Here is a 22182-nt window from a genome sequence, read left to right as displayed (position 1 = left end):
GAACATTGCATCAACTATTCATGTGTGGCTCCCTGATGGCTTATCAAGTGTCTTATTGAAGAATTAAGATAAAGGAGAAGAAGAAAACTCAAAATATGATCAAATTGCATCACAGTGCGTGACTTGAGTAAGGCTCAGTGAAATCAAGTCGTCACATACAGAGATGTTGCAGAATAATAACCAAATAAACAAAAATCATGCTCTCTGGCACAGTTGACAAGTTGACATCATAAAGTTTATTTTTAAACTTAGCACAGTTCTGTATTTGACAAACATATTCCAAAGACACTTACATAAGGAACAAATGGTGCCTTAAGTTAGAATAGAATCCACGATTGCATAATTTACTCCTGATTGTCAAAATTATTGCTGAATTGAATATAAAATGAACAAATAAAAACTTAAATACACGCAGCAAAAGGGATAACAAAGCATATTATCATGTTAAACAAAAGGAAACCAGCCAAAAGCAAATAAAACTGGGAAAACATTTTGTTTGCAATGAACTAGAACAGTCTCAGATATGCAAGAGAACCCAGAAAGTAAACAATTTATTTATTTATTTTTTAACCTAATGAAATACGAATTAATATAACGATGGCCGGTTGTGTCAATCTAGTAATGATTGAACTGATTGCAGGCGGACTAAATAGAGAACTGCACGGAAAAGTGTTCCAGGAAAGGATTGACTCAAACACAAAAGGTTGAGCAAAAGTCACGCAAAGACCATGTTTTTTTAAGATGGGCCAAAGGGTCAGCAAATACGAGCAAAACAGCAGGGGCCCTAAAATGTAACCTTGTGGAACACCATACGACTGTAGGGCAGAGCGGGTCGCAGAGTAACCAAGGCTAACACAAAAAGTTTTTTTTTCTGCCAAATAGGATGTACAAATATGCATATTATGTCGATAAAAATTTGTGTAAAAATAAATGTTTGAAGCAATATTGAAAACCATAGATTCATGCTTCATTTCTGACATGGAAGAAAGATTTTTATCATAGTCTGATGTAATTGTTCTTATCCACATGGAGCACCACATGTGGGCTATATGACTTGAGGCACAATGTATGTCTCATTTTTAAAGTCTTTCACTTGACACATTTTCTGTCCTGTTGACGTTGTTTAAAATTGGCTCACCGTTTTTTGCCGTTCTTCCAAAGAAACAACAACTGTGAAATGACACTTGCCCCTCTCACCAAACACCTCAAGTAACTCATCCTTATTTGATGTTGGCTATCAATAAAAAAAATTAAAAAAAACTATTTCACACACACGCAAAGACCTACAACAAAACAACGCGTCAACCTCCAACTTGCCAACCACAGTCCTGTCTAGAAGTGCGTGACGTCTTGGGAAAACATTCATGTGCAGCTCCTCCAAGGAGGTTTGTGGAACTACTCAAAAGTTTGATTGAAAAAGCAGCAATCTGTCCAGTTCACTGTGACATATTAACGGCATGACCATTGTGATGCTGAAATGTGCAACTATTTTTTTCACCTTGAGCTGTTAATTCAAACAGTTGATAGTTAGAAATTGAAATAACTCAGTGTATGGGAGCTGAGCCCTGATATCACATCATACTTAATACATGCTTCCTTGTGCACACAAACACACACACACATCTCCACCACTAGCCAGGAAAAACAAAACAAAAATAGGCCGTTGTAAAATTGTCAAAATTGTCTAAAATTGCAGCCACTGAATATGTGCTTTTTGCCAATTTCCTGAATAAGTCTTGGCCTCAAAAATCAGTCATCCTTTTTCCAGCCCTCTGAATCACGAATGACACCGCCAGTATTTTACCAGACAACAAAACAATTCTACAGCCGTTGTAAAATGGCAGCAAATTGTTTCCTGTGAATTGCACTTAAGGATCATTTGAAAGCTCCAGTGCCCGACTCAATCAATCTCAACATCCTCAAAGGTTTATGACAGGCGTTCTACGTCTTGGAAAATCTATCTGCCAAGTAATCAAGTATAATTTTCATTTTTGTCCAAATGTCAAGCGCTTGGCAACAACGGCAAGGAATGTTTCTTGTTGCATCAATGTCTGAAACAACACTCATTTTTTGACAACCAATTTTCATCACTGCCATTCATTGATGACTTTCTCAAATCCATCAATCCATCTTTCTAGATCCTGCACAAGGTCATGAGAAGCAGCAGCCTATCTCTCCTGACTTGGGATGAATGGCGGACGACACCCCTGACTGACAATCGCAAGGCATATATATATAATAGAGGCGGACAATTCACATCGACTGGGAGGCGAATACGAACGCTGGACAAGGTTGTCAGCTTCATGCAAAACGTGGACCACCCTCTGCACACTGCACGAACATCCCAGAGGATTTCAATGAACAGCGGGATACGTTCAATGACCTGCTCCACAGACAGACACGCTTTTGTAAGCAGTGTCAGATGTTACGACGCCTCTGAATATATTACAACAGGGAACCATTCGGATGATGGACAGTTTTAAATGACGGGCATATTACTTACAAATGAAATTGACAGTGTTTGGAAGCAGAATCTGCAAGCACGGAAAGATCATATGGATAAGTGAAGCAGACATGAATTCATGTTGCTACAAATAAAGAGGAACTAAAGCCCAGGTATAAGTTTGTCTGATCCCTAGTGTCAATTCAAAGGATAGGACATTTGAAAACGAAAGGCATATTGTATAAAAACAGAATCCATTATTAGCCACGCTGACACAAAGCTTTCGCTTTATTAAGAATGTCTCAGTCAGATAAGTCCATAATAACCCCCCACGCCCCCATTGTGTGTCACTTTCCTCAGCTCGCTCGGCTTTCTATGTACTCCGATTTAGAAGTTAGCCTGAATAGAACGCCTAAATCCTGCTCGGAGGCGGTGAATGCTTTTGCCCTAATGTCTAAACCATTACATTTGGAACAGACTCTTGCTGTAGTGAATGTGCTGCTGCAGGAAAACATAGGCGGCGGAAGGCAAGGGGCTGGGGGGTGGTACTGGAAGATGCTGAGGGGGAATGAAGAGCTTCCTTTCCATTAGCTGATTGAATTGGAAGTTCTGTGGGCTGGGAACTCCAACGCAAGCGCATCTGCGCCCATCAAAGCATGTCACCGTTTAACTGCACATTAAGATGCAGGTGGCCGGTTTCAAGAATGCTTTGGTGCATTTCTTTCTACGCACCTGATACGTTTTTTTTTTTTCACCCTTGCCATGTTTTGGGTGAGCCATAGTGAAGGCTTAATGGAGCGTAGTGTGCTGGAGTATCTGGCCAGCTGTCCGAGAAATACCTCCTATTAGGATCCAGCTTTTACAGTATGCATGTGCAATGACAGATTGACTAAATAATACATTCTTACCTTGCGGCATTATTGCAGGCTGTAGTGTGAGAAGAGAAATAGGGAGGTTTATGAAAGTGTTGCTTTTCTTCAGAACCAGGTCAACAGCTGTGCTGGGGGAAGGGATGTGAGCAGAGGGTGGCTGGTGCATAGTTTAGTACAGCAATAAGGACGCATATATTTAGGAAATGTTAAGACAGGGGTCTGCAATGTGCGGCTCGGGAGCCACATGTGGCTCTTTAGTACCTCTCCTGTGGCTCCCTGTAAATCTTTAAAAAAATATATAAAAAATTTAATTAAATAAAAAAATATATGTTTTTTTTTTAAATATAAATGAATTAATGCTTTAGATTAAAAAAAATTAAATATTGGAAAAATGTCAGCCAAAATGTTTTAATTGTCAGAAAAAGATGAAAGTTGTTTGTTTTTTTTACCATGAAATGTCCAAAAAGGAAGAGGAAAAGCAGAAAATTACCATAACATGTCCATGAAATTAAAAAGAAACTTATCAGAATAATTTTTGGGATAGCAAAAAAAGTCAGAAAATGTATTAATAATTATAATAATAATAATAATCAGACTATGACAGAGATTCAAAAGATCTGCATGCTGGGATTTGCACAAATCTTCAGAAAGGTGCTTAGTATATGAACAGAATAATTGACTTGAGTGACTGACCCCCTAGGTGCATGCTTTGCACCCGGCTGATGCGCAAAAGGAACACCAGCAAAGATTGTGATAAGAGACACAATAATAATAATAATAAAAAGGCAGAATAAAAAACATTCATTCATTAGGCTAACAGTAACATACCGTTGCATTCATAACAAATGTTTTTGCGGTTCCAGACAGATTTTTTTGTTATTTATTCGGCCTAAAAATGGCTCTTTTGAAAGGAAAGTTTGCTGACCCTGGGTCTAAGACAAGGGTGTCCAAACTTCACATGGAAGACTGACAAAGATGCAGCGGCCAATTTGAGATTCTTCACTTTTTATTTGAAACCACTGAAAGGCAGCATTAAATCCCGCAAGAATAGAACTGCCATGGCACTGAAAAGCACATTCAAAAGACCAAGAGTAAACTATACAAAGCAGACGATCTCATAAAAGCATTTGCATGAAGATCTCAAGAATGTTTTTTTTAAGTCTGACCTTAAAGTGACACAGCAAGTGGATCAAATGAACACAATTCACATTTGTTGATGTTACTGAACTATTTTTATTCATCAGAGCAATATGAACCGGGGCTTGGTTATTTTAGTTGTAAATAGTTTACATGTCTCTTATTTTCACAAACCTTGTGGAACTTATTCCCAGCCTTTTGATGGGAGGGAAAAAATGCACTGTTAATTTTTTTTGTGTGTGCTGCTTCCTTAGAGAAAAGATAAAGATACGTTATTGTCAACGGGCACTTAAGATGCGTTTCTTGGCTAATGTTATAAAATTAGCTTGAAATTATATTAAAACAGTTTTGGGATCACGTGGTACATTTACGGTTAAAACTAAGGATGGGCATGTACTTATATCAGGTATGAGACCGATACCCGACCTTATTTCAAGGTACCAGTACTCGCGATGATGGCTGATCCCAGTATGGGCCGTCCTCTTATGGCCGTTTTACAATCAGGAACTTGAAATCAGAAGAATAGAAAATTGCCAATAGATTCATGCAATTTTAAGGAAAATCCTATATTGGGATAGGCAGGACTTTCTTTGTAATTATGTAATTGTTTTCGGGGAACATTTTATGTATCAAAAGTGGTATTGGTACTTGGTATCGGCGACTGCTCAAAATGTGAGCACTCTTTTGGTACCAGTCTGAAAAAAAGTGGTATCCAACATCCCTAGTTGAAACTACTACACGGACATTTATAAACAAGGCAAATGGCACTGCATGGTTTTCTCTTGCTAGGTCACACACGTAAGCAATAATAATAATAATAATAAAAGACAATCTGCACACACGTGCACGCCTGTAAACAAAACGGGTGCACGGCTGCATGCGTGTAAGGCTGGGGGGGGGGGGGGGGGGGAAGCAGAGAGCCATCACGCACATTTTGCCAGATGGAGCTGTAACCTTGTGAATTCACCAGCTGCTCCTACAGGAATACGTATCTGTGATTACTGACCGTGTAGCTCTCATTTCCTCGGCTTGATTTTAACCCTTGCATGACCAGGAGGAGTTCTCCTCGGGTGGCGGTGCATTGGATGATGTCGTGTGTGCAGAGGATGACGCAGACGGGTGGGGGCGCTCTGCACTCCTCTTCTCCTGCAACCAGAACGCAGCAGCAGTCAGCGGCTGTCCATGGTGCTGAAAGTCGGAGCGTGTCCTCCTCTGTCTCTACTCTGATCAAAAATATAACCTTCACTCTGCCTTCATTTCATTGTGCGCTTTTACGCCGACCCTCTGTGGGGATTTTTTGGAGACTCTTCCGGCTGATGGATGTAAATGCACGCGTGCATGCGCAACAAGAGTGCGCTTTAATATTCATTTGCACCACCGGGGAATACTGAATTAATGTTCAGGGAATTTAAAAAAAAACTGCTCTCGTTGACCGTTTGGACGTGATTTGCTTTGAGGCGAGTGGGCTGAGGGGAAATTTGACGCAGAGCTACTTTAACGTGGACGTCATGTCAACAAGGAATCACAGAGGCTAAATGTTTGTTTATTTGTTTGTTGTAAAAACACACCATAGCGAACAAAAGGAGGATACTTCTAGTTTTTCTTGGAAGCTGGTGAAGTTTCCTAAAAAGGCAAAGCGATAACTGCAGGCTTGGATTTGGACAAAGTGAAGAAAGGAGCCAATAATTCAAAACACGGTGAGTTAAGTATTGGATGCTATTAACGACGCATATTTTTTTTTTTTTATGTGCAAAAACTAAGAATTAAAAATCACTTGAAACTAAGGAGAAATGTAAAAATATGAAAGTATTTAGCGCAATATATTGGTTCAATTAAATGGCACGTGCCTGTTGAGCGTATAGGGATGGGACGAGTAGAATAACCTTCAGTCAGTGGAACCGCATTTAAATACATGCATGGAAGCTGATGCCACATTTTTGTTCCCCCACAGCTCTTGACGTGGCAATGATGCTCGTGATACCACCACAAGGTCGGGCGGATTCGGAGTGGACACCGGTGGTTTAATTTAAGGATGTCATCCCGGTAAATGTGGATCTTTACGCCGCGGTGAAGGATGGCTCCCGTCCCCTCGGCCGCCTTCGTCCTCCTCCTGTTGGCCCTCCTCGGCCCCGCCGTCACGGTCGCTGACCCCGAGGATTACGCCGGCGACGAGGCGGAGCGGGCGGCCGGCGAAAGCCTCGTCTTCGATGACTACCGGGGGAAAGGATGCGTGGACGACAGCGGCTTCGTCTACAAGATCGGGGAGCGCTTCTACCCGGGCCACTCCAATTGCCCGTGCGTGTGCACGGAGGACGGGCCCGTGTGCGACCAGCCCGAGTGCCCCAAACTTCACCCCAAGTGCACTAAAGTGGAGCATAACGGCTGCTGCCCAGAGTGCAAGGAGGTCAAAAACTTTTGCGAGTACCGAGGGAAAACGCACAAAATTCTGGAAGAGTTTAAGGTAAGATGTGGCTTATGTTTCCTATAAATAGGATTTCGCACTCTCAAAGCTTTAGGAGAACAAGACAAGTGAGAATTGTGAGGCAGGATACTGCTCAAAAAGTACTTAATTCCGAAATGGAAACAAGAAACTAAATCAACCCCCCACCCCCAAAAAAAACAATCCAAAGAAAGAAACAAACTTACATTAACATGGAGTCGTGGACAAAAGCAAAGGAATGATCCGACGAGGACTGAAACAGGAACGAAATACAACAAGCAAACTAATGAGACAATGAGAAACACCTGGACACGACACAAGTGGCTGAGGGATCTGATTGGTAGACATAAGGGGCAGGGGCTGACATAAAGGTGGACACAAAACCATAAAAAGAAAGATATGACCCACAAGAAAATAAGACATTAATGAAGCAAAACTGAATATGACACTAAACAAGCAAGGATCATAAGTGAAAATTAAAGCATCAATCAAAGGCCGGCATAAAAAGAACAAACAAAGAAATTAACTGTTTTTAGAAAGCATGACACAATGTAGTGTTTGTGTTGACATGTTTCTTTGAAGGGGCGTGGCCTAGTGAGGGACGCCATTCCTTTTGACATTTACCAAGCAGTGAATCTAGTTTCGTTTCATCTCCCTGCTGCTTGCTATTTGTAACGTTCAATAAATGGCTCAAACTGAATCAGCGTATTTTTATTTTTTTTGGCCACTTCAGCCAAACGGTGGCGTACCCGAAGCTTGGCTTGCAATGCACAGCAAAAAAAATTACCATGTGAGCAAAGCCCTTTTCACACTGCATTTATCAAGGCACAAGCACGCCGTCGTCAAACTAGATGGAAAAAAAATCTATTTTTACTTCCTGGTAGGTTGCTGTGTCAGCACTTCCAAATATGGGCACGCTGGCAACCGGTTATTACGCGTTGTCTCCCGACTCTTTCACACTAAGCGAGTGCAGTGTGAAAAGGGCTTAACTCGTAAATTGGCACATTCATTAGTCAAGGCACTGTACATATATTTATTTTCAACGTGAGGTTCGGGGATTTGATTTTATACTGGCATAGAAAAGTTCCAGCCAGGGTTATAAATATGGCTGACTGTTGGAGTGATGTCATTGTCCCTGCAGCATCAGACAAAACCAACGTCAGAAGACAGATGGGAGTAATATTTGGATTTATGGACACTGATACTTAGCTGGCAATAGAATGAACCCCCCCCCCCCCCCCCGGGGGGCTGTTAAAGATCATGACTTCACTGTCTGAGCACAAGATATTACTTGTGATACTGCATTTAAAAAATCTGCATGAGAAACTCATAACTGTAATTTAAAAGAAGGGACTTTGGAGACAGTTGTCTGACTTTAACTGTTAGAGGTTGTCCATTTCTGCAGGGAACTGCTATAACAGTAAAACAGAATTGTAATGCCTGACATACACTACATGTGTTCAAAGTTATTGGTACGCTTCCATTAAAGAAGGAAAAACCCACAATGGTCAATGAACTAACTTGAAACTGATGAGACTGGAATTTGTCAAAATGCCAATTGACAATTAAACCAGAATGCCATTTAGGATTGATGAGACAAAACTTGGCGTTTTTTTGGAAGGCCATATCAGCTCTATGCTTACAGCGGCAAAAAATGAAGCCAACAAAGAACATAAGACTTTACCGACAGCGAAATATGCAGGAGGCACAGTTACATGCTGTTTGATTATATATTTACAGTATGTCTCTCTCTCTCTCAAGAAAAATGGTATTGGGGTTTACAATACTGATGCTTTTATTCACTATTGAATGCTCTAAACCACTGGTTCTCAAATAGGGGTACGTGAGATTTTAAAATCTACTTAAAAGTATATGTAAATATTTCCGAAAAATATACGTTCATAAAATTAATGTTATATTTCGTAGGGCTATTCAATTTCAGTATCCTAAAAACCCATCATCTCCCCCATACCAGAATGGTTCGACCCAATTTGTCATAGTGATGGGCATAAGTTATTTTAAGTGAACAGAATTTTTAGAATCAGTTCATTAAAAATAATCGTTCGTCTACGCAAGCCCCCCCCCTCTTTATTTATAATTAATTATATATTTCTTTTTTTTAAAGTTCTATCGTTTCATTTCCAAATTTGTTAAAGAGACCACATGAATACCAATAGAGTTCCAAAGTTGAATAAATCAGACAATGATGGTGCAGCACTCGGTTTTAAGTCTTTCTTTTTTTCCAGTCAGAAATGCTTACGGGGAAGGAAAAACAAAATCACAGGGGGGTACGTCACTGAAAAAAGGTTGAGAACCACCGCTCTAAACGAGGATAACAATTTTGCTCACGCTTCCAGTCCATTGAGACTATTTGCTATGTAATTTGCAAGTTGTTAGTTTGGCAAAGCAGGCAATTTAAAAAACCCTTCAGGCTAGAGAAAACATTACACATGATTTAAGATTGGATCATTGTGTTTTGCCCAATAATTTATAAACACAAATCGCATAGCAGCAACATTATTAATGTGGAGTGTGGCATCAGGGAATTTCAAAAAATGTGTAGGCAATCTGCGCTGTCACTTAGGGATGGGTCAAAGTGGCTAACTTTCTGGTAGCACTATAAGCATTAAAGTTTTATGTCAGTACGTGCTACAAGAAGGTCTACATTTTGGAAAGTTGCACGACAGAGAGAAATAAGTGTCAGACATGTAAGAGAGTTCCAGCTCAAGGACAAACATCACTCTCAAATCTACTGGGAATTGACTTGTTGTAGGTGAACAACAAAGAAAATGTTCAAAATGAGCCCTGCAGGGGAAAAGTAGAGTACAGAGTTGGATTAAAAAGAACATGTTTGTGTAACAACCATGTTTGTCCAATTTTAAATTGCTGCAACAACGTTTGAACCTAAAAGCGGTTTTAAGAGATTGCCCTCATATAGCACGAGAGGGGCGGGGGAAATTGAATTATTGTGTTAGTGAAGTTACTTACGCTACACACCAAATATGGATGGATGAGGAGACAGAAAGAAGTACAGTACATATTTTCAAGTACATAAATAGCACTGAAAAATGACAATGTTGACCTGTAAAAAAAAAAAAAAAAAGCTAGTGAAACACAGACAGGGCTTGTTTAAAATGTCTAAAATAATCTGAGTTAGGCTCAAACTGTCACCTTATGTGCAATGTTGAAGTCTAGACTAGAACCACAGGGGAAAAAGTACCCAAAAAAAAAAAAGGGAACAAAAAACACACAACTAATTGTAGCAAGAACTTGACAAGGATGGAACGAAACCAGGAAACTCAAATAAATCCACTCCTCGTGATTATGCGCCGATGAACAAACGAGGAAAGGCAGGAGACTCAGGAGAAGATGATGATGAAGAGAGCGATTGCCTGGCCAACAGGTGTGACTAATAACGAGGCAGCAAACAGAAAGGCAAGAAGGCAAGACGGGAAATTCTTGACAATGGAGGTGCACACAAAACAAATCAAACAAAAGTTGAACTCAAAACTTCAGACGGATAATTCTCTTTCGGCCTCCACTAAAAGTAGCAATGTCAGCAATTTTGGTGGATTGAAAGCAAGACAGACCCTGGCGTTGTGTTTTTATGTTTCATAGTGTGTATGACAATATAGAATAATGCCAACATTGCATAACTTTATTTAACTATGAAGTGAGTGAGTGCTGAATATCTGTAATGACAGCCTGGTCTAATGAAACCACTGAACTGTTTCAGGGTTTCCTCTGGTATCAGCAAATCTAATTTAATGCTTTTTATTCATGCTTTTTAATGCAACTTAAAACAAATTTAATGCCCACATTGTACTGAATATATACACGCACACACACACATATGCATATACTGTTTATATATTAGGTCTGTCAGTCAATCACAATCTTTAATCGTAATCAACAGCATCATTTCAATAGTTAACTCAAGACTAATCGCAAATTATTTGCACGTTATATTTGTTCTGAATGAACAATGAAATATTTTATTCCAAGTTTTTCATACTCTTGTTAATTAACATATTAGTTGGCAAATACAGTTCCCAAATACAAAAGTGGTTATCGATAGAGTAAATTTTATATTAAGTAATTCATTCAAGTTTAAAAAAGATATCCCAAACAGTCAAAAGGAGTGTGAAACATAGATTTGTGTTGAGGTAATTTTTCTGACACTAGGTGGCATTGGTGTTTCATGTTGGACATTGGTGAAAGGAACAGTGCACTCTAAAAACAGTTGGGTCAAAAAGAACCCAATTATGGATCAAAAATGGATTGATCCACTTTATGGGTCAATTTGACCCAACTTTCTGGGTTGTTTTATACAAAATGGCCCAATTTTTGACCCAAGTAAAGGATCTGACCAATATTTATGAGTTGTTTTACGCTGAAAGACCCATTTCTTGACTCAAATCGACCAAAGTAGAGGATCGGTCCATTTTTGACCCATAGTTGAGTTAAGTTTGACCCAAGTGTTTTTAGAGTGAATTTTTCCTTTTTTCAGAGCAATTTGTATATGGAACATGAAGCAACTTGTGGACTACATGATTTGTAAAGCCATCAAGGCCTGAATTTTTATCAAAATCCATTTAGTGACTATTAATGGTTTTTAATGACCGTGTGTTTAAATGTCAAAAGAAAAGTGATCAGGCCTACTAGATGTGTGACATCCAACATGTAATTTAAAGCTTTTAGGGTTTACCCAGAATGGGAAAAAGCTTATTGATAGAGTAAAATAGGCTTTTTATCTCACTGTAGGTAAACATCTGAAGCGGTTACATTTGTGACCTGCTTATGCACAGATGAGTAACTTGTGTCTGCAGTTGCAGGAGGAACACAGAGAAAAATGTCTTCATACTTAAAACCGTAACAATCTGAGGATCTCTACTTGATAGACTTTAAAATGGACACATTATTGATGGGATTGTTTTTGTTGAGATCTTTGTAACTTCGCCGACTCAAAAGAATGGAAACATTTCGTTAGACATTCTAAAATGAACTGAAATAATCGTAAGGCCTATTAATGCGAGGGCTTTCATTTTCGGGCAACCTCGTTACAAAAAGGGCAATTGCCTCTTACTGAAATCCTATTTATGAATACAAATAACAGAAGAAGTTCATTTTCAATAGGAACCCCGTGTACTGAAATTTCAAAGCTGTTCAGAGCAAATGTATCAATAAGTCACACACAAACACTGACCTGCTGCACATTACACACGTCACTTATTAGCACCACAGCAACTCGCCGCTGACATCACCGAGATCATACATCTTGTGAAAGTGATAAAAATGATCACTCCCATTGATTTCACCGTCTTATTTACTGGTGTCAGCAAGGGTTCTAATCAAGGGAGTTTGTGAAGTGCACACAATTAGGCTCTGTATTACTTTTTTTTTTTTTTTTATAACTGCTTGAAGTGACTTGTAACTAAAGTACACATATCAGGAGGGTTTCCAGCAAATTGCACATTTGCGGCTGAACCCATTCCAGATACCCTTATTAACAGGTAACCCAGCGACGGTTACTCACTAATTCATTATGTCCTATCGTGCTTTAATTTGTTAACATGTGAATGAGAGACTTTTCTCCCCAACTAAAAGTATTTGAGCACATTCACAAGTGCAGCCAGTGGCCATGTTTCTTATCCTGTTGTAGTATCATAATAGGAAATGTGATCTGTTACAGTAGCTGTGCCAAATATAGATGCAAAGTAAAGTGTATATTGTTGTCACCATTGTTATTCATAGCATAATTTCCCCGCTCCGTGTTTGGCAGTCGATCAAATAAGAATTCAAATTGGTGTAAGCTGGATCCTTAAGCCTCATTTAAATAATTGTCCTGCTCCAGCAATGCATTTCTGTTTGCGCTGCACTTTCTTCCCTGTTTAGCAACTTCAAACTGACACATAATTGATAATCTGCTGCTGAGCTAGGGCTCTGTAAAAGGAGACGGGTGCGGAGTAATAACATTAAATTCACAAAACTGTGAATTTTTGTCGATACTGCTCTCATCTGGTTTTAGATCTGTTGAGGAGGTTGTAGACAGTTGGTATTCCAGCACAAGCCTTCGAGCGCTCAAATGGCTTCCAGATTGCAGAAATAATCGTGTGGAACGGAAAAGCAACTCCATACGGATTATCCAACATAAATTTGAAACTTCATCTCCGGAGACTTGAGATACGCTAATGTGCCCCTTGGGCATGTGCTAAGCTAAATGGGGTGCTAGGCTAAGGCAGTGCTAACTGGTGTTTCTTGAAAAGTCTTTGCTGATGTGGACTTTGGGGTACAACCGCGGACTTATATACGACTGGACTGTCAATGCCGCTTACTTGCCGTTGAGAGAAGGGAAGCCACCGGCGGCCATCTTGCGTTGCCACTCACTAAGTTTGCCTAACTTGAATGCGCTGATTTCCCCGCGGCGTTTTCACGTTATTTTTTGCCTCTACTGGGAAAATACCACTGTGTATGGCATACAGTTGTACACAATAAGCCTGGGAGAAGCGCTACATGTACATTTAAATCAACAATAAACCTTAATTTTCTCTTTAAGATGAGTGATTATAAATTGGTATGAGACATCATCCTGATGAATTGATTTGCTTACCGTTTGACACTGTTGAGGGGGTCACAAATTTATGTATAGGAATGAATTTGTTTTTGTTTATATTCAATAAATAATACATAATACAGGCTCCTGGACTTGTTACAGTCTGGCTGTTCATTTCAAGTCTGGAGCCCAATGGGTCCTCTTCCAAGGAAAGAACAAAATTATTATCCATCCACTTTTTATTTCGCACTCTATTTGATGGTCTATACCAGCTGCTCTGAGCCAAGTTATGCACGTCTGGACATAATGTTTCACTTTTTTGCGCAATAAATTTTTAACTGACTTTTGAGGATTTAACTAAGCATAATAGTGGTTGACAAAAGTAGTGCTAAACTAATGCATTAGGTTTTCTCTCTGAAACGGTTCTCAATGTCATGCTGTTTTAGGGTAATAGAAAATGGATGTTAAATTTGAACTGTAAAAATGTAATTCATACACAGTATGTACAGCAGCTGCTATAAATAGACCTATAGATTACAATTCAATTACAGCAAGTTATCAACGTGATTAGAGAAGCTTGAAAACAATGAAAGCCACACAAACATCATCATAAGAGCTCAGAGGGTTGAATAGGTTTTTCTCTTTTGTTTCAACTAGTATAACTCCAGAAAGTCACCTTCAGGAATACTTTTCCGATATTTACTGACAATATAGAGTAGATGTGCATTGAATAATGACGGAGATGGACTCAAATGTTGAGTGCTGCAATTGCAGAAAGAGTGTGAAAATAGACGTCACTGTTCATTCAGGATTACACAGTGGGAAACATTTAGGACCTTTAAGCAATTTGACAGTAAGCTTTCGAGCATAAACCATCCAATTTAGAAAACATTTTTTGAAAGACTGAAAAAAGGAGCACGTATTAACACAAACATTCCCCAGCTCAGTGACTCACCTAACCCACATTGTTTTTCTCCTTCCCCTTTGCCCACAGCCGTCACCTTGTGAATGGTGTCGCTGCGAACCAAATAACGAGGTGCACTGTGTGGTATCTGACTGCGCTGTCCCGGAGTGCGTCAACCCCGTGTACGAGCCGGAGCAATGCTGCCCCATCTGTAAAAATGGTAAACGCCAAACTTATCCACTCACACACACACTCTTACAAAAGTCAAAATTAAATGATGGCAAGTTTAGTCTGCAAAATCGGATGACCACAAATCCAGAGGAAGAGGTTGCAACTGACGTCGGCCTATTATGAATTTGAGTTATTGCCACAGGCCCACTGGACACTAATGTGTGGTAGTTAGTTTTAATTCAAAACGACACACTAAGCGGCGTATACATTATCTCATTGATTAAAGGCATGGTTGGAGGGAGTAATGGCTCTTTGGAAAGCCTTTTATCTCCCAGTGGCACATTGTACACAGCCAAACCCCAAAAGTAGCACAAAAGGAATGCAATTGGGTCAGCAGTTATTGACAAGGTGGGGGCAGGCCAGATGTCATTAGTCACTCAAAGAGTAAAAAATAATTAATTGTTGGCATAAATGGTTTTATGGACCTGAATAGGAATTGGATTAATAAATCAAGGACATCTAGTCAAATCCCACCACTGCAGTTAGCTCAATGATATTAAGCCTGATGAAATGACCCTTGTCCACAGTATGGTCACACATTCTGTCATTACCTCGAAAAAAAGACGGAAATAACCCTGGGGCTGAAACAGTGCTACTTGACTGCTTCTCTCTTTGACCTGAATCAGAGATAATCACTCCCGCGCAATTACCAAAGTATTTTGTGCTCACCATTGCATTCCTCAAACGTCATTTAAAACTTCGAGCCAGATTACTTTCATTGTCAAGTGGTGAATGCCCTCTAGGCCTGGCAATGTCGCTCATTAAAATTCATGTTGAAGTTTGTACCTTTTCTCTCCTCAACCCCCCACCCCCCCTCTTGCTTTGTAGAACTGTAGCGCTCATCTGCATTTGTGTGGTATCGTCTCTCACTTCCCTTCAGGGGCCAAAGAAAGTGATGTCAAATGAGCTAATTAGCTAATGATTGATTACTATACAATCTGTCTTTTTGCCAGCAACTCATTATTCAGTCTTTGGTTCTGAGTTATTGGAGAAATTATGGTTTGCTTCCAATTCGTTCCATAATATATGCTCAGTGGTGTGGATCCTGTTGTAACGTGTTATCAAAACAAACTAGATTTGACTTTAAGACTTTGAAGGCAAATTGCTTCTCGGGTTCTAAAGTATGCAGGCTCAACTCTATTTCCCATAGATTATAAGGTCTTTGCAAATGTCATGTGTTATCAACCCTAAAAGCTGTTCATGAAACCTTTGCAGATAGGGAGAGAAAAAGAACAAAATGTCTATCATTTAGAGGAAAATATATAAGTATATTTATATATTAGTGCCTGGACTCTCACCCAAAATGTGCATTCGCTATTCTCGTTCACGTTAACGGGCAAGTCCCGAATCGCCAGACATATCGAAGTGTAGCCTACACAGTGTATCAACCCACAGTAAGGTTTTTGTTCTCAGTTTAAAATAATTTACGTTCAATTCCAGAATCTTGTTCCCTAGCGGGCCAATGGCAGAACCAAGGATGTTGTTTTCTATTTGGTCTTATTTTAAATTCATCCCTGTTATGTTGTACTAGCCTGTAGCCTCGTCATAGCTAGCCTGTAGCCTCGTCATACCTAGGCTAGCGCTAAGCTAGTTCATCTCTCAGGTCCAGCCAACGTCGACGTTTACAAACTCCCTTTCGTTTGTTTCCATCATGTTCTTCTGAAATATTAACGATAATCAATGAATCAGTGATATTTTAGCGATGGTCATAATAACCGTACAGAGATTCCAGAGCTTTCCTCTTTCTTGGTGCCAGTATTGGCCTGACGACGACACATATACTGAGGAAATAAATGGAAGCCTTATGATAAATGACCTTCTCAACACCTACTCACATTTACTTTCAAATACGTTTTTCTTTCTGCCACCCGCTTCCTCCCTTTTGTCTTAACGTTGACTACATACTGTAGCTTAATAAAAGGCTATGGCAGGCCTTGAGACGCTTCTTAGAGGGAGATAATCCATCCTGAAAGGACACAGTGACAACCCATGGCATTTAAGGGTAGGCTTGTCATTTCTACACTCCCTCGAGGGCTCCAGGTCGAGCTCGGGCAGGAAAATAAATCTCAATGAGAGTGGCCGACCCATGTGAGCATGGAGGGAGGACTTTAATAAGGGCCGTATTGCTTCTACAAACATTTAGGACAAATGGCAAGGGGCTGGGAGAACAAAACATACACCTGTAATTTTCTCCCTGAGGGTTTGGGAAAATGACAGAAAATGCAATGAATGTGTTTTATGCACAATTTCAGTCTCAAATGAAAGTTGTTTTTTTTGTATAGCATACATTGTTTCCCCTTTAATGGATGTATCTTGTGTAATAAGGCTTGCCGCCTGAAAAAGAACCCCACTACTTCACTTGGTATATCGGCCATCTTGAACTTTATAGTGGAAGTCAACCTTAAACATTTTTTGACAATAATATGTTATATGTGACCTCACTAGTCTAAACATGACATTCTGATTAATATTACATTTGTGGAATAAGTTATGAAGCAAAATCCAGCCGTTTTTATCTATCTCAGGGGGCGGCCATTTTGCCACTTGCTGTCGACTGAAGATGACATCTCAGTTGCTCAGGTCTCAAGTAACAACCAATCACAGCTTAGCTTCAGAAAATAAATGAGCTGTGATTGGTCGCTGCCTGAGCCCCGAGCAACTACGTTGTCATCTTCACTCTACACCAGATGGATAAAAACGGCTGGATTTTGCTGCTTAAGTCACATTCAACTAATGCAATGTTAACCAGAATACCATATTTAGACCAGCAGGGCTGCATAGAACATATTATTGTCCCCCCAAAAAAATGGAGGGTTGACTGCCCCTTTAGGACATTTATCAATACTTGAAATGGAAGTGTAGCGTGCGTAGAAGAATTATGGGACATCACTTCTCTCTGTGTCCACTCAGGGGAAGCCAAAGGTGGAACATTTTATGGACTAGTTTAAAGACTAATTCAAAGTCACCGTCATGCTTTTTTTAACGGCTGAATGATTGACTGAAATAATTAAAACTGGGAAGGATTCATGGCAACTGCTGATTCCAATTTCCTCAAGAAAGCCAGAAACGCGTATCTGCTAATTAGATGAACAGTTATACTGTTGAAAGTGAAACATATGGCCTTTTCATTGACACATCCGATGTGATGAAAACCGTCCTGCTTAACTGCAGTCTTCACCCTCTTCCTTCTGTTTCTTCTGTACTTGAGCCACTGTGCAGTGGCAAGCCAGCGCCTGGCACTCGACCATGCTTGCGGCGCATTAGAATGCAAAGCGTTCCATGTCCAGGGAGAAGGGGGAGACTAACAAAAGAGCTTAAGTGTTGAAAAAAAAACAAGCCCGTCTGTGCACGGCTGTGAAAATAGTCTGCTCTGACTCTCCCAACATATCTCCTCGCCACCCCTCCAACAGGAGAAGCCGCATCCGCTTCTTGTCGCTCTAATTCCCCCCTTTTTCCTGTTTCCCCTCTGCCTTCCCATGCGGCAGGTCCAAATTGCTTCGCCGGATCGACCATCATCCCAGCTGGAATCGAAGTCAAAGTGGACGACTGCACCATCTGCCGCTGCCACAGCGGAGATTGGTGGAAACCGGCGCAGTGCTTGCGGCGCGAGTGCCTCAACGGTCAGTCGTCATAGAGAGACTCCGGTGGGGACGGTAGATCGGCTCAGGCGCGGCGGCCCTGCCTACCTACTGCACCATTTTTTATGATTGACACGGCAGGACGCCTGAAACAAGCTGATGAGGAATACAGTACAGTGTATTGCAGAGGCAGACACTCACAAGCGTCTTGTGATTGCAGAGTTGACGACGATGATGGTGGAACTGATCTCCAGTCTTTTCTCAAAACTTTTCTCTCATATTTGCAGAATTTAACTTGCTGCTGTCAACACTTCAGATATTCCTCACCGTGGGCAATGTGAACTAATCATAGTGATTGTTTTTGTTGTTCCTGTCTGACACAACCTAACAGCTGGAAAAATAACTTTTTTGTTTCATGAGAATGAACGTGAAAGCACCGAGTGTCACATATTCACTCTCGAAGCACATCACATTTAAATGTGTCTTTTACAATTATGGTATTAATTCACCTCCAACACTGATGATGTTAAATAAGTAGATTGTATTGATTGGTGCTGTGTCAAAACACGAAAGAGTATCAAAACTGTATTTTTTTGGGGAGAATAAAGTTGCAAAACTTACAATGATAAATCTATACATATGTTAAGATGACAACTGTTGATGTTAAGTTTCACAAACAATGAAAGAGTCAATGTTTAGACACATCAACACCATCTGTATGAGAAATTTGTGCCTGTGATTGTGTTTGTGTCTCTTCCTGAGGGAAAAAAATCTACATAGACTGAAATTGGCTTTTTTCTTCTTCTTTTTTTTTTGCGGGTTTGGATGATCATCAGTCAAATACTTTGGTGAATAATATATTGTGAAAAATATGTATAAGTAAAACCCCAAGAATATAGGTCAGATCCTTCTGGTCTTAAATTCATTATGGAATTTTGATATTCACTCATAAAAACTACAACTTCATTCTCAATAGGTACCTTAGGACTTTTTGATGTTATTCTCCTAACACTCCAATGCTAGTTTTGTCACATATTTGCACTGTTGTAATGTTTGTTTTCAGACTGGCCCTCATATTCATTTAGTATGTTCATAATAATTTGAGCAAGTTCAAAAATTAGCCAAAATACATTGAAAAAGGCCATCATTTCCAACAGACTGTCTGATGATGTGTTTTTAGTAAGAGGTTTTTATCCTCCAAATATGACCACAAACCAAATGTTTTCACTTGCAAACAAAGTAATTAGCGTGCAGTCTGCTTCCATTTTCCTTAATCAAGCTGCTTTCAGTGTTTTAAATCCTCCAGCTGGGTGCTTGGCACTGCTGCAGTCTGCATGCAGAGGTAGCAGACAAAAGAGGGAATCTGCAAATGCTTTTAAGCAGCATTAACATGCATATTGTCATTTTGAGTAAGCACTAGCGCTCAGTTCCTTCGTGTAGTCAAACTGCACTAGGAAAAATGTATGCCTGTTTTTCCAAATGGCTAAATATTGTATCCATATTCTGCTTAAATAGCACAAAAGTGGTGTGCTGTAGATTGGAGTTAATGAAAAGTCTGCAGTGTTGTATGAGTGCTGCCAAAATACACCATGAAAGTTATTTTAGCAATGCTACATAGAGAAAATGCCAATCAGAACAGCTCAAACCTCCACCAAGAAAATCTGTTACGAAAAGTCAAACACTCCATGTCGCGTCTTATTAGTTTGTCCATCTGTTTTGTTTATTAGTAAATGTTTTACTTCCGAATTCACGGAGGACGAAGAGATAGATCTTTCTCCAGATACATATCAACATTTAATTGGTTCTTTCTCCTTGGGTCAAATTATTTTTTTGCGTGCTAAGGTTAACTATTGCACGGACGGGTGGGACTGCCAAAGTGGAATAATCCGTTTTGACCGGGCTAAGTCCAATGTTCCAATGTTTTCCAAAAGTTGTTGGGACGCAATTTTAAAGCATTTTAAAATCTAGGCTAAATGCTAAAAAAAATTGTTTTAATCTCATTACATTATTGGAGTACTGCTTTTAGCAGTTAGCCTATAAATTACCGATAGTCCAAACAACTTTATCGATAGGTCTGAACGACTTCACAGATACGTTCGATTGACTTTTCAATACGCCCCAATGACATAGCCCAGTCAAAACTGTTTATACCACATTGGCAGTTCCATGCTTCCCTACTATCAGTCATTCTATTTGTTTGGAAATGACTGCTATTGCACTGTACTGTATGAAATTCAAGGAGTTTAGGTAAGAACCAGAACCCGTTTTTGACATGACAACTACTTACTTCTAAATCCGCGTTGCTGTCCAGTACAGATGTTTTATATGTCACCCGAGTTTTTCCCCTCACTATGTCCCGATAATCTCTTCCTGTTAACCTTTTAGGGCCTTTCTTGGGTGCTGATGGATGGGCTGCCTAATGGCAGCGCCTGGCACCCTATAATTAAATAGAAATGATTATCAGATAAAGACCAATGACTTATGAGTGGTTGTTCATAGCAGTTGGCTGATGCAGGAAAAAAAAAATTGGTTGGGTTCAATCGTGGGCACAAAAACTGAGCTATGGTCAAATCCATTATTAAGAGGTGGTGATTTAGTGTCTTTCCATGTGAAAAGACAGACCCATCTATCTGGCTTGAGGTATGTAGACACCTTCGGTTTATCCATCACAACCATAGTGCTCCAGACATCCTAGGACTAATAAACTGTTATTTATCTTCATTATACATATCGCAGCCTTATTAGAATTCAGTCCACGCGTATGCGCTGATACAATTTGGAATTACTCTACCGGGCGGCAAGAAAAAGACAGATCTGTGAGTGCCAGATGAAAAGAAAAGGCTCACAGACATTGCTCTCGCCACTGATGCCTTTTAGCTTTAAAAAGGATAAATGAAGGTTGCTCTTTGACTTCATGCAACAGCACAAAAGGCCTCAACATTAATAGGCATTCATTTTCTAACGCTGGCTGAAGCCTGTACGAGTTGGGCTGGAGCAAAAGACGGTTTAGACTCTGGGCCAGTCAGCAGTTCATTACAAGGCCATCCCAACCCGCATTGATCCGATGGAAGATTTACGGAAATCAGCCATGTCAACCACTTCACAACCCAAGGCCTACAAACAACTGTGAACTTATGTGTAAAAATATACTCTTTCTATGAGCAAATAAATAATTAATGGTTGGTCAAAGTCTAAAACAGTAGATTGAGTTTTTACATCGACCAGACAACTTCATCCACGTGACATTGAGATTCAAACCTCAGCTTTGATTTATTTTGATTCAGTCAAAGTGAATAATATTCTGAAGATTATTTCATTAGCGGTTATGATGGGATCATAGATTGAGATCGTCAAATAGAAACAAGAGTAGATGTTTGTATTATTGACAAAGAGGAAAACAATCATTGTGTTGATACAAGCTAGCAAGGAAAGTCCAGCACCAGTATTTGTTCTAAACTCATCAGTAATTATACCCATGCCAAGTTGCAAAGCAAATAACTAAAGATTGTTTTATTTATTTTGTATTGCTTTCATCAAGAAATCTGTCTATAAAATGTGCCTGGAACAGGAAGACAAACACTGTTAATATACAATCAGTTATATTATATTTTGGGGAGCATTAAGGGTTATTTTGCAGACAGTATAAATTAAGACATTTGGAAATCTCAAAAGTAAAATAAGATAAGAGCATGCTTGATTGTAAGTGAACATATGCTCGCACAGGTTCACCCATGTTTACACTGGAAACATACAAGCTACAAAACAACCCTTGGCGCTCCACGTTTTTTATGTAAATATCTTTAAATATATGGTATCTGTATTTAGGATGTGGAAAATGTACCATTCACCATAACACAAAACTATTTTGTTAATTAAACAGACTTGAAATAAAGTGTTATTCTGCAAAAGGGATTTATGGTATTTTATTATTATTATTAATATCTTCATGCTACTTAATAGTTTTATGAGGAGTTTCATGGGGTTTAACCGAAACTGAGAACCATAATGTATAGACCAGCTCATC

At 39.6% G+C, this 22182-nt stretch overlaps 1 protein-coding gene across 1 annotated transcript; it reads left to right on the top strand.

The window, feature by feature from the left end:
* The first annotated feature begins 5591 nt into the window (after positions 1-5591).
* Positions 5592-22066, top strand: vwc2l (von Willebrand factor C domain containing 2 like). The gene is made up of 4 exons (XM_086092070.1): positions 5592-6149; positions 6404-6913; positions 14440-14569; positions 18066-22066. The coding sequence occupies exons 2-4, from the start codon at positions 6527-6529 to the stop codon at positions 18212-18214; spliced, it is 666 nt and encodes a 221-aa protein (XP_085948196.1). The 5' UTR covers positions 5592-6149; positions 6404-6526; the 3' UTR covers positions 18215-22066.
* The last annotated feature ends 116 nt before the right edge of the window (positions 22067-22182 follow it).

Source organism: Leptonotus elevatus, chromosome 12 (genome assembly GCF_054856555.1).
Source record: "Leptonotus elevatus isolate MCC_2025b chromosome 12, RoL_Lele_1.0, whole genome shotgun sequence".
NCBI classification, from domain to species: Eukaryota; Metazoa; Chordata; class Actinopteri; order Syngnathiformes; family Syngnathidae; genus Leptonotus; species Leptonotus elevatus.
This window is presented reverse-complemented; position numbering and strand designations above follow the sequence as displayed.